The following is a 14,780-nucleotide window of genomic DNA, read 5'->3' as shown; positions in this document are numbered from 1 at the left end:
GCCCGGGGCTGGGCTGGCACGGCGGGTCCTGCGGGCTGGGAGGAAACCACGATTGCCCAACACTCCTGGGCTTTTCACGCTGCTGACAGGCGCCTGTGGGTCCCGGGCTGCCCCTCCCCCTTCCCCACTCATCCTCCTCTTCTTCCTGTCCCCCCACCCCTGGCCCGGCCCCATCTCTCTCTCACTCAGAGTCTCTCCAGAAGCATCTGAAGATGTGACTCAGGTGGGGATGGGAGAGGGAAAGCCCCAGTTTTCCCTTCTGGCCATGTCATTCACATGGTTGTCAAATACTGACTGAGCACCTCCTGTGTGCCAGGCACTGTTCTAGGTTTGGGGGCACAGCCATGAACAAGGGAGACAAAAGTCCTTGGTCTTATGGAGCTCCTATTCTAGCGGGCTGAGAAAAACTAATAAGAAACCCCCAAAAGAAAACACTATTTAGTGTTTGAGATGGTGATAAGAGCACGAGTGGTTTGTGTGTGTGCGCATGTGTGGGTGTGTATATGCGTGCGTGTGCATGTGTGTCTGTGTGTATGCATGTGTGTGCTGTGTATGCACGCATGCATGCGTGTTCATGCATGTATGTGCAGGTGCAGGTGTGTGCTTGCATGTCTGCATGCACATGTGTGTGCATGCATGCAGGTTTTAATTGAAATTCACAGTCAGAGGGTAGAGCCACTGTCTACTCAGCTAACTAAACTCAAGGCCTGGGAGTCGTCCTGGACCCCTACTTCCGTCCTGTCACGACATCCTACCCTCAGCAGGCCCTGTTGATTCAACCTCTAAACCAGATCTCAAATGCGCCCACCTGTTTCCATTTCCACTGCGACCACCCTAAGTGCTATGAACTGGATGTTTATGTGCCCTCCAAATTGATGTTGGTACCCTAACCCCCAATGGGATGGTATTTGGAGGTGGAACCTTTAGGAGGTGCTAGGGCATGAGGGTGGAGCCCTCCTGAATGGGATTAGTGTCCTTATAAGATGAGATATAAGATACATGCTCTCTTTCCCTCTCTGCCATGTGAGGATACAGAGAGGAGGAGGCCAGATACAAGCCACGAAGAGGGCCAGGAGAAGGGCTCTCACTGGAACTCAACCACTTAGGCACCCTGATCTCAGACTTCCATCCTCTAGAACTGTGAGAAGTAAATATCTGTTGTTTAAGCCACTCACTCTAGGGTGTCTTGTTATAGCAGCCCAGATGCACTAAGACACTCAATTCTTTTGGGTGTGTACCTAGGATTGGAACTGCTGGCATCAGCTTTTAAACACGTAAGTCAGGTCTCACCTCTTCCATGTTTAAAATCTTCCAATGACCTTCCATTGAGCTTGTGGGGGTTAGCAAGTTATGGTTCATGGGCTGAATCAGGCCAGGCTCATGTTTCTGTACAGCCACGGGAGCTGCTCTTGGGGGCTGGCACTTTAGTGAGTGGTAGGGTCTCAGATGGGGCACCCTCCTCTGGCCCCTCTTCCCCATTTTGCTTCCAGTGCCAGCCTCCTTGGCCAGCAGCCAATGCTCACCCCTGTCCACCCTTTGTAGCTGGTCACACTGGCTGCCACCTACAGGTTGGCATGTCCTCTGTCATCAACTGCTGGCTGTTGAGTGGATGCATCTCATTCCGGGAGTTGGTGACTCAGCATGTTGTCTCCACTCTGGCCAGCTAATCCACATGAGACAGCTGGAATTTGGGAGAGAGAGGTTGCCTGGGATCTGGCTGTCACTGGAGCAGAGAGAAACTGGCTTCAGTAGTCATCCCACACCCTCTCTACCCACCTGGATCTCCAAGTCTCGGGCCCATCATTCTTCATCCAGAGAATGTTTCCAGTAGCAGAGCACAAATCACATCCTCCACCCTGGGTGGCCCATCCCAAGCTAATGGGGCCTATGGCAGGCTGGAATCTTCCTCTCATTTTATAAGTACCTTTAGAATATCCTCTATTTTATCTCTCGGTCCTGAAAGGCTAAAATATTTACTATATGGCCCTTTATAGAAGAAGGGCTGTTGGCTGAGGTAAGAATAGACATTAAGAGGAATTCCCTGGCAGCCCAGTGGTTAGGACTCTGCGCTTTCACTGCCGAGGGCACGGGCTCAGTCCCTGGTCAGGGAACTAAGATTCTGCAAGCCAAGTGGTGGGGCAAAAGAAAAATTGTAAGCCAACTATACTTCAATAAAATAATTGAAAAAAAGAGAATAGACACTCAGCGGTCTTCATTATCTTGAAGCCCTTGCCCCCGGGCATCTGGGGCTTTTTGTACTTGCTGTTCCCTCTGCATGGAGCAGTCTTTTCCAGATCCCCCATGACTGGCTCCTCCCTGTCATCTATGTCCTGACTCAAGAACCCCCTCCTCACAGAAGCCTTCCCTGACCACCCATATTAGGCAGGGTTAGTCAGATAAATAGAACCCATAATGTACCTCTGTGTCTAATATCTATCATCTATCTATCAATCAAGAGAGAGACTGATTGATTGATTGTAAGGAATTGGTGCATGTGATTTTGTGGCTTGGTAAATCCAAAATCCGTAGGACAAGCCAGCAGACCGGAGACTCAGTTAAGAGTTGATGCTGTGGTCTTGAGTCTGACGGCAAGAATCTGCACACTGCCAGCTGGAATTCTTTCCTCCTCAGGAAACCCACTTTTTCTCCTCAGCCCTTCAATTGATTGGAAGAGGCCCACCCACATTATCAAGGGTAATCTGCTTTAAGTTAATTTAATTCATTAATTTACTTGGCCACACCACACTGCATGTGGGATCTTAGTTCCCCAGCCAGGCATCAAACCCGTGCCCCTGCAATGGAAGCGCAGGGTCTCCACTGCTGGACTGCCGGGGAAGTCCCATGGGTCATCTGCTTTTAAAGTCGACTGGCCATAGGTGTGAATCACATCTTTAAAAATACCTACAGGGGAGAGTTAGCTGCTGGAAGTCCCGTCCAACCCCAGAGCCCCTCCTGTCCATAAATAAGGAAAGCTGGCATCTCCTGCCCCCTGAGAAGAAACTCCAGGAGAAGCAGAATCTTCCTGCTTTGGGTTTCATCACCTGAAACGGTTTTAAATCAATGAAGTTGGAATCTCTTAAAAGGATGGGGGCTTCCCTGGTGGCGCAGTGGTTAAGAATCCTTCTGCCAATGCAGGGGACACGGGTTTGAACCCTGGTCTGGGAAGATCCAGCATGCCACAGAGCACCTAAGCCTGTGCACCACAACTATTGAGCCCGCGTGCCACAACTACTGAGCCCGTGTGCCTAGAGCCGGTGCTCCACAAGAGAAGCCACCACAATGAGAAGTCCGCACACCACAACGAAGAGTAGCCCCCGCTCGCTGCAGCTAGAGAAAGCCTGCGCGAAGCAACGAAGACCCAATGCAGCCAAAAATAAATAAATAAAATAAATTAATTTAAAAAAAGAAAGAAAAGAAAAGACGGACAGCCCATGACGTGAACTACAGAGTTTGTGGACAAATTTATATTGGGTGCTTAGCGGCATAATGCCCGCAGACTCCTGAGAGGGTCCCAAAGTTCTTAGAGGACCACTTGGGCTTTTGAATGAGAGAGGTGCAAAGTTCGATAAATAATGGCCCTTGTACGGTCCAGTGGTTAGGACTCCACACTTCCACTGCAGGAGGCACAGGTTCGCTCCCTGGTCGGGAACGAAGATCCAGAATGGTGCGTGCCCCGCGACCAAAAAAAAAGAATGGCCCTTGTGGATATGCACAAAGTCAAGCGACAGCGATTGGACAGAATCTGTGAAGGTATCCTCCCCTAGATCATGAATGGGCCTCTTGCACGCCCCCACCCCCCGGTGGCGCTGCTCCATGGCCGAGACTGCACAGTGGAGATGCCCATCCTGAAGGACCTGGCCACCGTGGCCTTCTGTGATGCACAGTCCACTCAGGAGATGCACGAGAAGGTTTTAAACGAGGCTGTCTGTGCCACGATGTACCACATCATCACCCTCACCGGGGAGGACCTGAAGGAGCTCGAGGCCCCGAGGGTGATGGTGCGGATAGGCAGCAGCTTCGACCACGTGGACGGCAAGGCTGCGGGCGAGCTCGGGATCGCCTCGTGCTAACATCCCATGGCGGCCGTGGAAGAGACAGACGACTCCACCATCTGCCACAACCTCAACCTGTCCCAGGGGAACCCACGGCTGTACCAGGCACTGCGGAACGCCCGTGGGTACAGAGCGTCGAGCTGATCCGGGAGGTTGCCTCAGGGGCAGCCTGCATCCGTGGGGAGATGCTGGGTCTCACGTGCTTCTGTCGCACGGGGCAGATGGTTTGGATTCAGCATCATATTTTATTTTATTTTTTTCCAGTTGTTCCAGCACTATTTATTGAAATGATATTCCTTTCCCCATTGAATAGCTCTAGTGTCTTTTTTTTTTTAACATCTTTATTGGAGTATAATTGCTTGACAATGGTGTGTTAGTTTCTGCTTTATAACAAAGTGAATCAGTTATATACATACACATGTTCCCATATCTCTTCCCTCTTGCATCTCCCTCCCTCCCTCAGCATCATATTTTATGACCCCTACTTGCAGGATGGGATCGAGCCGTCCCTGGGTGTGCAGAGGATCTATACCCTACAGGACTTACTGTATCAGAGAGACTGCATCTCCTTGCACTGTAGTCTCAACGGATATAACCACCACCTCATCATTGATTTTACTATAAAGCGGATGAGACAAGGGGCATTCCTAGTGAATGCCACCCGCGGAGGACTGGTGGATGAGAAAGTCTTAGCCTGAGCCCTCAAGGAAGGCAGGATACGAGGGGGCGGCCCTCCAGGTGCACCAATCGGAGCCTTTCGGCTTTGCTCAGGGTCCCTTGACAGATGCACCACATCTCATTTGTACACCTCACAAGGCCTGGTATAGTGAGCAGAGACCAGCTAGACAATCCCATGTGGCATGCCAGAAAGCTTAAGAAACTGTGTGAACTAGGAATTCTTGGTCATAACAGCACCCTGGTCCGTAATAGATCAGCGAGCAATTCATCCAGAGTTTGACGGTGTCACCTACAGACGCCCGCCAGGCATCATGGGCGTGGCTCCGGGAGGACTTCCTGCAGCCTTGGAAGGGATCATGCCCCGGGGCATCCTGGGGACCCACAATCTCCCCACGGTGGCACACCCTCCCCAAGCTCCCTCTCCCAACCAGCCCACGAAAACATGGGGACAGCCCAGAACACCCCAACAAGCAATAGCAGAGAGGGAGGAAAGGTAATCATTTGGACACAACTGGCACCGAGAGACAGTGAAAAATAGATGAACCAAGAGAAAACGAATTTGACAGTCTTTTAAGCTGATTCTGGACATTTGCATCATGGACGGTGTTAAAACCACAAAAGAGCTAGCGACAGGGGCAAACTGAAGATGTCATCTGCTTACAGAAGCACGGAAAAAGACTGGACGTGATTTAGTAACGACCAACTTCTGTTATCGTGAGTTAAGGTTTTCATCTGTGCATCCAATCACAAAGAGTAAATAGATCTTGGGACTTCCCTGGTGGTCCAGTGGTTAAGATTCCACACTCCCAATGCAGGGGGCCCAGGTTCGATCCCTGGGCAGGGAACTCGATCCCACATGCCGAAACTAAGACCTGGCACAGCCAAATAAATTTTACAAAATACTTGAAAAAATTACATTGCCAGTTTCTTTAAAAAAAAAAAAAAGAATAAATAGATCTTTTTCCTTTATCCGTCTCTTGGGCACAGCAGGTCCTGAACCCCTTGCTCTAGAATGTTGCATCAAACATCTTAACATTGTAAATCAACTATACTTCAATTGAAAACAAAGAAAAAATTAAAAAAAAATTAAAAATCCAGAAACCGGGCTGCCGTGGTTAAGAATCTTGCTACCAATGCAGGGGACATGGATTCCCCTGTCCCCCGCCCCCCCCCCCACCCCCCGGGAAGATCCCACATGCCGCGGAGCAACTAAGCCCGTGCGCCACAACTACTGAGCCTGCTCTCTAGAGCCCGCGAACCACAACTACTGAGGTCCCTTCGCCTAGAGCCTGTGCTCCTCAACAAAGAGAAGCCGTCGCACTGAGCAGCCCACGCACCGCAACAAAGAGTAGCCCCCTCTCGCGGCAACTAGAGAAAGTCTACGCTCAGCAACAAAGACCCAACGTAGCCAAAAAAAAAAAAAAAAAAGTTTAAAAATAAAAAAAACCCAAAACCCAAAACCCAACAACAAAAAAGAGTTCCAAACATCAAAATAAAAAATAGTAAGAGGAAATCACCATCCTGACTCTAGTTCCTTCAGTCCACGGGGGCTGACTACCTTTTTTGCTGTTAGGAAGGTTAAATTACTACAAAATGGGGAGAAAACTGTTTGTGTTAGACAACCACAAGCATAGGATCAAAGACAGTACAGGCTTCTGTACAGAGAAGCCTCACCCATCTGAACTGCATACAGAGCGGGCAAGTTGGTTGTGAGTTCAGTAATGCCTTCTGATGATGCAAAAAAAAAGTATTAAGTTTCACAAGCTCTTTATAATCAAAAATATTTTCTCAGTTTCATATCCTCAGCTATTTTATTGAGTGGCAAGTCTTGAACTGAAAGTGGTCAAGAAGAATAATGTTGCATTATATCTCAGGAAATATTTTATGGTAACTTGTCAGATTGTCTATGAACAACCACACTTTTTTAGACGTTGATAAAGTCTTCTTTTCTTCATGAGATATTTTATATAAGAATACTTCAGGTGTGTTATTAGATGTGACTGATTTTAACAAATTCTATTAGATTTATATCAGCTAGTTACATGTTGTATTCATAGCCTTTTGTGAATCACCGCCTTTTTGGTTAAAAGATGGCCTATTTTGAGCCTTTGGATAGGGACATTCCAGTTTTTTTGTCAAGTTTTAAAAAAAATAAATTTATTTATTTAACTTATTTTTGGCTGTGCTGGGTCTTCCTTGCTGTGCGCGGGCTTTCTCTAAGTTGCGGCAAGCAGGGTCTACTCTGTTGCGATGCGCAGGCTTCTCATTGCGGTGGCTTCTCTTGTTGCGGAACACGGGCTCTAGGCGCGTGGGCTTCAGTAGTTGTGGCTCGCGGGCTCTAGAGCGCAGGCTCAGTAGTTGTGGCGCACAGGCTTAGTTGCTCCGCGCGGCATGTGGGATCTTCCTGGACTGGGGCTCGAAACCATGTCCCCTGCTGTGGCAGGTGGATTCTTAACCACTGCGCCACCAGGGAAGTCCTGACATTCCTGTTTTGTGACCAAAAAACCTTCAAAACTGTCCCAAACAGAAAAATAATGGCTATCAGAAATATGTTTTATTTTAGTGTGTTACCATTACTGTATTTGTTTATTGTAAAGGTGGACACTTAGTGTTCAGTGCAGTTTTCAATAAAAAGTAAAAATATTTCAAAAAAAAAAAACCTGAGAAACATTTAGCCTGATACTTGATCAAACAACTGGTCACCATAGCCTAACAAAATTGACACATAAACTGAACCATCCTTCAATCTAAGTGACTTCACTGGCTGGCCCCGTTGCAGACAGGCTTCCCAGGTCACCCTGATCTCCTTTCCTTTTTGGATACCCTCACTGTCTGAAATCAACTCCATGCTGTCTTTAGAATGTAAGGTCCTGTCTGTGCTGTTCACAGCCTAGAAACATAGATGCTAAAAAAAAAAGTAAAAAACAAAAACATCCCACACATTAAAGAAACAAAGCAAGAAAAGAAACGAAAAATTGCACATAAAGGAGGGCAGGGGGGCCTGGCAGATGTCAGCTGTGACACCTAGTGAGTAATGAGGATCTCTGTGTCTCCCCTTGACGGGGGTGTCCGGCAACTAGAGGCTGGAGGGAGTTGTGGTAGACTGTGAGTCAATTTCCCCAACATTCCTGAAGTTGGGAGGTGGGGTTTCCAGGACCCAGGGTCTTAGGGGAAGGGGGCTATGCAGGCGTGACTTCCAGGTTCAGGGGGGTTTTCCTGTGATGACCTTACCGAGTCGGAGCCTGGATTCCACCCTCAACGGTCCTCAAGGGACCACAGGTGGAGTTAGAAGAGGCACTTGGGGCCCCTTGACAGCCTCACTCAACTGTGGCTGCTGCCCCACCATGTGTTTCTGGTGAGGCTGTGACCACAACAGCCCCTGCACTCCTTCTTCAACCGCTGAGATACGAGTCACATCTCTGGCTTGGTCCCTCAGGGCTCCAGCTGGAAACATCACCCTGCCTGACCTTTACCGCCCCCTCCAGGTCCAGCCGCCTCACACAATCTTACCAGTCTGTTCAGGCCCATCTACAAAGTGGTGACCTGGAGGGTGGGGTGAGTCTAGACGATGCAAATGGGATGCGTGAGACGGGAAATGGAGTGAAAGTGAGCTGCAGATGAGAGCAAATGGGATGAAGATGAGAACAGGTGAGGATGGCAGGTAAGGATGCAGGTGAGCATGAAGGTGAGAAGGCAGAGGAGGACTGGAGAGTTCTGATGCTGGTGAAGACATAGGTAAAGACGTAGGGGAAGGTGCAAGTGAGAAGGCAGGTAAATACGCAGGTGAGGATGCAGATAAGGACGCTGGTAAGAATACAGGAAGACATCCAGAGAAGAATGTAGGTAAACATGCAGGTCCTCACACTGATGAAGATGCAGAGAAAATACAGGTGAAGATGCAAGTGGAAAGACAGGTGAGAGTATAGGTAAGCATGTTTGTAAAGATACAGGTAAGTTTACAGGTAAAGATGTAGGTGGGGGAAGCAGGTGAAGATGCAGAAAATACAGGCGAGTGTACAGGTTGAGTGTGCAGGTGAGAGAGCAGGTAAAGATTCAGATGAGATCCTGGTAAGAGTTCAGGTGACAGTGCAATAAAGAGGCAGGTAAGGAAGGTGGTGAGAACTCAGGTGAAGGAGCGGTGAGCTGCTGGTGAGGATGCAAATGAAAATTCAGGTACGGATGGAGCTGAGGTGCAGCTGAGATTCAGGGGAAGATGCAGGTGCAGGTGAGGTGCAAGTGAGGCAGGCACGTGCGCCGTAGGTGAGGAAGCCTGCGAACTTGCAGGTGAACTACAGGAAGTTCCTGTAGGATGGAGCTGAGCTGCAAGTGAGGCAGCGGGGGATCACAGCTGCCTCTCCCCCTCTCAAAGAGCTCCAGACTTTGGGAGACTTGTGAAATAGAACTGGAGCTTTATTTGGTGGACAATCGTGGTGGGATCAGTTGGGGCAGCCAAAGACCACCATGTTTTCGGTGAAGTTGGCCAGGTCCTGGCACAGTTTCTGGTTCTCCTCGTCTTGGCATTCATCCGCTTCAGGCCACAGCTCCACCCAGGTGTCCTTCCCGATGATGTAGCTGATGCTGGGGGAAGAGAGACAGGTCAGGAGGGGGAGGGGAAGGGCGGGGGGGGGGGGGGAGGCGGGCACGCGCAGGCGCAGGGCGGGCACTCACTTGGGTTTCTCTCCCCACAGGTCAGAGGAGATGCCCCACACGAGGTAGTGGGCCCCCTCCTTCAGTTTGAGGGCTTGTCTGCACTTGATGTGACTGATGAACCTACGCTCCTGTTTAACTTGCACCTCATCGGAGCCTGAAGGGGAGGGAGAGGGAAGCTGAGCTGGGGGGAGGGACGGACACGGGGGAGGGGGAGGCAGAAAGACAGCAGACGCAGGGCTAACCTGATTTGATGATCTGCTCGATGACCATGATGTAATCGTCAAAGTCATCCGACAGCTCCTTCCTGAGAAGTCTGGTCTTGTACACTGTGGGCGGGGGAAAGAAGACAGTGTGGGTCCTGGGCAGGGTTGTCTGTGGGGCGCCCGTCACCCAGCTCCTCCCAATCCGATACGGGCAGGACCACAGCCAGGCAGGCTCAAGCCCCCTGCCCGCCCCCCACCGCAGTAACATACCCAGCCACACTCACAGCCATGCACACAATCACAGCCGTCCACAACGACAGTCACAGGCACAACGACAGCTGCTCCTGTCCACGGACAAACTCCTCTCTCACACACGCCCACATACCATCCCCCTCATGACCACGGTTCCCCGTGCAATCAGAGCCCCTCACAACACATCACACACACAACCACAGCCACACGTAGCAATGACCACACGCGCCGTCACACCTCCGCTCACACACAACCACGCATGTGCGCGCCGCCCGCGCACCCCCCCCAGCCCCGCCCCCGCCAGACTCACCATAGTCCACGCCCGGCTCGCAGGCCTTGTCCAGCCGGTCCTCCAGGGTGACCTTGTCCTCCGTGTGCTGCATGAAGCAGTTCTCTGTGGGGTGGGTGGGTGGGCGGGGGACACGGTCTAAGTCCCGCTTCTCGTTCAGGGCCTACCACCCACGAGTATGCCCAGCCCTCCCGGGTCACCGCCCCCACCCCGTGGAATCAGGGGTCCAGTGGGCGTGGCCACCCCTCCTGGCGCCTGCGCACCCACCCTCAGCACAGCGGCATGTATCTTTGTGGCAGAGTTTGTCCAGCATCCCGTCCTCCTTCTCCGGGTGGTAGAACCGGGTGCAAACTTCATCTGTGGGCAGACGAGATGGCGAGGGCTAGGGCCTCCACCCCAGAGACCACAGCTGGGGGGTCTCAGTTTCCCAACTCCAGTCCATCAGACCTGCTGAGGCCAGGTCCCCAACCCTGGGACCCTCAGACCCCTAAGTCCCATATCCCCAGGACCACCAGACTCCTAACTCCTGGATTCCCGGGACCCGCCAGACTCCTAGCTCCTAGATTCTTGGGACCCCCAGACTCCTAGCTCCTGGATTCCCGGGACCCTCCCAGACTCTTAACTCCTAGATCCCTGGGAACCCCAGACTCCTAACCCCTGGATTCCCGGGACCCCCAGACTCTTAACTCCTGCATTCCTGGGACCCCTAGACTCCTAATTCCCAGATCCCTGGGACCCCAGGCCCTAGGACAGCTGCTCACCCAGGTTGTAATAAGAGTACACCTTGACTGCCCCAGGCTGTATGAGCCCCACGTTGAAGTACTGGTGAACTTTGAAGGATAGACAGTCCTCCAGGCTGTGTGAGACCTGGAAAGGAGGAGGAGGTTGGTCAAGGGGGTGACATGGGAGGAAGTCCAGCATGGGGTCTGGAGGTTGGAGCAGTGGTGGAGAAACTGAGGGCTCAAGGAAGGATATGGGTGGGCAAGATGGGGGGGAGCAGGAATCTTTGCCAAAAATTAATGAGCAGTTCATCAAATCCATTTCTTTTTCTCCACGGCGCATGGCTAGTTTACACGTCTCAGCATGTTTTGAGTTCCGTGCGGCCATGTGATTGAGTTCTGGCCAAGGATTGCTATCTATATCCTTAAACACATTCCATGGTTAACAAGACTGCAATAGACATTTGAAAGTTGCTAAAAGATTAGATCTTAAAAGTTCTTAACACACACATACACACACACACACACACTTTATAACTATGTGAGGGGATGGATGTAACTAACCTTATTGTGGTAATTATTTCCCAATATATACACATATCAAATCATTACGTTGTACATCTTAAACCTACGCAGTGTTATATGTCAATTAAATCTCAATAAAGTTGCAATAAATAGAAAGGAAGAAAGAAAAAAGAAAGGGAAGAAGGGAGAGATGAAGGAAGGAAACAGATATACATATATATGTACATATACATAGGCATCATGTATATTTGGAGGAAAATGCTAACCATTAGTGAATTGGGGTAAAGGTTATATGGAACTTCTTCATTGTGCTGTGAAATTTGTCTGTAAGGTTGAAATTATATAAAAATTTTAAGGTAGAAAAATTAAAATACAAAAAAGAAAACCATTAAAAAACCCATCTCAAAAAAAAAAAAAAAAGAAAGAAAAAACCCATCTCATGCACAACCCCGTTTTCTTCTAGAAAGGATGGATCCAGCAGAGGAGTCCAGAATCCCAGGGATTACAGAACCCCAAGATGGAAGGTACGTGGATCCCTGCGTGACCACATGGAGCAGAAGTCCCCTTCCTTACCTCCTGTACCAGCTGGACTTTACACAAGTGGGACATACAAGTCTCTTGTGTTGAGACCCCCATATTCTTAGGGGTTTTATTATAGTAGCTAGTGTTGCTTATGCTGACTAACATGGGGTGAGGGTACAGGGAGTTAGCAGGGAAGATATGCGGATACAAGAAGGGGAAGAAATAAGCAGGAAAGAGAAGGAATTATGTTCAAGATAAAGACAGCAAGAGAAGGCTAGATGGAGAGAAAATAAGAGAAGAGAGAAATGCTAGGGGGTGGGAGCAAGGGAAGTCCTTTTTCTCCACCGAGCACTTTTTGTTTTAAACCAAGGTGGTTTTTTTCAATGGTTATTCAAGACTCTGACGAGAAGAGGCTGGAGGGAGCAAGTGAAAAATGAGGTTGGAACATGAGTGGTCAGAAGGTGAGTTGCAGGCTTCCCTAGTGGCGCAGTGGTTAGGAATTCGCCTGCCAACGCAGAGGACACAGGTTTGATCCCTGGTCTGGGAAGATCTCACATGCCGCCGAGCAACTAAGCCCGTGTGCCACAACTGCTGAGCCTGCGCTCTAGAGCCCACGAGCCACAACTACTGAGCCCGTGCACCACAACCACTGAAGCCCGTGCGCCTAGAGCCCGTGCTCCGCAACGAGAGAAGCCACCGCCATGAGAAGCCTGCGCACCAAAACGAAGAGTAGCCCCTGCTCGCCGCAACGAGAGAAAGCCCGCGTGCAGCAATGAAGACCCAACGCAGTCAAAAATAAATAAATAAGATAAATACATTTTTTTTAAAAAAAGGTGAGATGCTTCTAGAAGGTGGGTTGACCTTGTTTTACATGCCCTTTCCTCCCACACCAGCATCCCAGACCCTGTCTCCCCTAGGCTGGGGCTGGCCTGACCTGGAGACAAGGCCAATGGAGAAGCAAAGGCCAGCCAGGTAGGGGTCAAGATGCCAGTGGAAGCCTTACCTTGTCCAGGTAGATGATGAGGGTGTTCTTTGTGGAGTCTTTGTTCAGCTCATACTTAGAGATGTATCTGTCGACACCAGTGCTCAGCTGGGGAAGGGTGAGGCTTGTGAAAATCCCTCCTGCATCCCCTTCCCTCCCTCCAGCTCCTTCCAGACCCTGGGCTCCTTCCCATGGATCCCAGCCCCCGAGCCCAAGACCGTCATACCAGTTTGAGGTCGTCAATATCAGGAGAGAAGCCCGTCATCATGGATATATCCAGGATTGACATAGTGGAATCCTGGTCTCCCAGGTACCTGGATGGGGCAGGGGGAGAGGGGTTGGGCCCTAAGGTGGGGTCACTGCCTGAACAAGGGGGTCATATCAGGGACTGAGGCCTCTAGTTCCCACAGAGCAGCATAGAGTGAGGTTCGATTTTAGGAAACATTCCCCCAAGGGGAATACAGGAAATGTAGCATAATGACCAAGGTGATTAATTGCTCAGGTTCTGAAGCCCAACTGCCTGGGTACAAATCCCAGCTCTTTGTAACATTTGATGAGTTACTTAACCTCTCTCCCTGCCTTAGTTCTAGAGAATGAAGATATAAGAATATGGGCATGTTCTCACTTTGCATGATTCCGTTACCATGGTCTAGTTCAATAGCATCAGTCCCTCAGCACCATGGTTCAGATTTCAGTACCACGGTATATTCATCGTGAGTAATGACATAAAGGACAAATCTTGTTGCTAGCTCTTCACTCCACCAATCACTTCATAAATAACAGATGCACCTCACAACCAGTGACCAATCACATCCCTTCTTTCAGAGTCTGTTGGGTCACTGAGCATCCATTCTTCAGTTCACACACAGACAGCAAGGAGTGAGTCGTGTCACTCCTTTCTCTCACAGTGGAAAAAACCTGTGTGACATTTTACAAAAATGGATCATTGAAAGAGGGAATTGGCCAACAAAGATGAAAGCACAGCCATGAAATGAAGAGTGATAACACTGGAAGTAAACTTTGAGTAAAACATAAATGGAGTTAGAGAAAAAATAGAAGACCACGGGGAGGTTGACTCTGCTGCCGTTTGCAAGATGAGCTACGTGGTCAGAGGAACTTAGTGAGGCAAACTGATCAACACAAGTGAGGAAAGTGGTTGTGACAAAAAGGATGTGGATGTCCCAGAGGAAGGGACGCCAGCAAAAACCATCATCACATTAAAGGGTCTCTTGGATATCTGATGACATTGAAAGCTCAAAGAATGAAATATTGGAAGTTGACCCAAACTTAGAAGAGAACGTGACAATTCACTATGGCACGAAAAGATGCTTGCTTTATCTCAGAAGTTAGACAAAGAGAAAAAAGGAGACACTGTCCCAACCACAGTGCTTTGGAGAAGTATCTTACAAAGGGGGGAAAAAGGAACCCAACCAATTGTTGTCTCGGTGTTCTGATGTTTTAAATTACAGTGTACTCAACAAATACTCATCTTACTGTACTTTCATTTCTCCAGACCTTTAAAACTGGCAGTGTGAGAGTTTTTGATGTTGTGACTAAAATTTTTAAAGGTCATGGAAAACCATAATTCAAAAAGCGTCATGTACCAAAATGTTCATTGCAGCTCTATTTACAATAGCCAGGACATGGAAGCAACCTAAGTGTCCATCAACAGATGAATGGATAAAGAAGATGTGGCACATATATATAATGGAATATTACTCAGCCATAAAAAGAAACGAAATTGAGTTATTTCTAGTGAGGTGGATGGACCTAGAGTCTGTCATACAGAGTGAAGTAAGTCAGAAAGAGAAAAACAAATACCATATGCTAACACATATATATGGAATCTAAAAAAAAAGAAAAAGGTCATGAAGAACCTAGGGGCAAGACGGGAATAAAGACACAGAC

At 49.2% G+C, this 14,780-nt stretch overlaps 1 protein-coding gene and 1 pseudogene across 1 annotated transcript in view; one reads left to right on the top strand and one right to left on the bottom strand.

The window, feature by feature from the left end:
* The first annotated feature begins 3,692 nt into the window (after window positions 1-3,692).
* Window positions 3,693-5,207, top strand: LOC137220935 (C-terminal-binding protein 2-like; annotated as a pseudogene).
* Window positions 5,208-9,119: 3,912 nt separating this feature from the next.
* The window catches only part of C3 (complement C3), a 34,850-nt gene continuing 29,189 nt past the window's right edge, over window positions 9,120-14,780 (bottom strand). The window contains exons 34-41 of the mRNA XM_067734019.1: window positions 13,099-13,186; window positions 12,894-12,980; window positions 10,886-10,991; window positions 10,392-10,481; window positions 10,146-10,229; window positions 9,623-9,706; window positions 9,399-9,534; window positions 9,120-9,308 (exon numbers count right to left, since the gene is read on the bottom strand). Coding sequence (XP_067590120.1) covers window positions 9,167-9,308; window positions 9,399-9,534; window positions 9,623-9,706; window positions 10,146-10,229; window positions 10,392-10,481; window positions 10,886-10,991; window positions 12,894-12,980; window positions 13,099-13,186 — 817 coding nt within the window. The 3' untranslated portion in view covers window positions 9,120-9,166. The remainder of the gene's footprint in view (window positions 9,309-9,398; window positions 9,535-9,622; window positions 9,707-10,145; window positions 10,230-10,391; window positions 10,482-10,885; window positions 10,992-12,893; window positions 12,981-13,098; window positions 13,187-14,780) is intronic.

The sequence above is a fragment of the Pseudorca crassidens genome, chromosome 3 (assembly GCF_039906515.1).
Source record: "Pseudorca crassidens isolate mPseCra1 chromosome 3, mPseCra1.hap1, whole genome shotgun sequence".
NCBI classification, from domain to species: domain Eukaryota; kingdom Metazoa; phylum Chordata; class Mammalia; order Artiodactyla; family Delphinidae; genus Pseudorca; species Pseudorca crassidens.
Note: the sequence above shows the minus strand (reverse complement) of the source record. Positions and strands in the feature narration are given on the sequence as shown.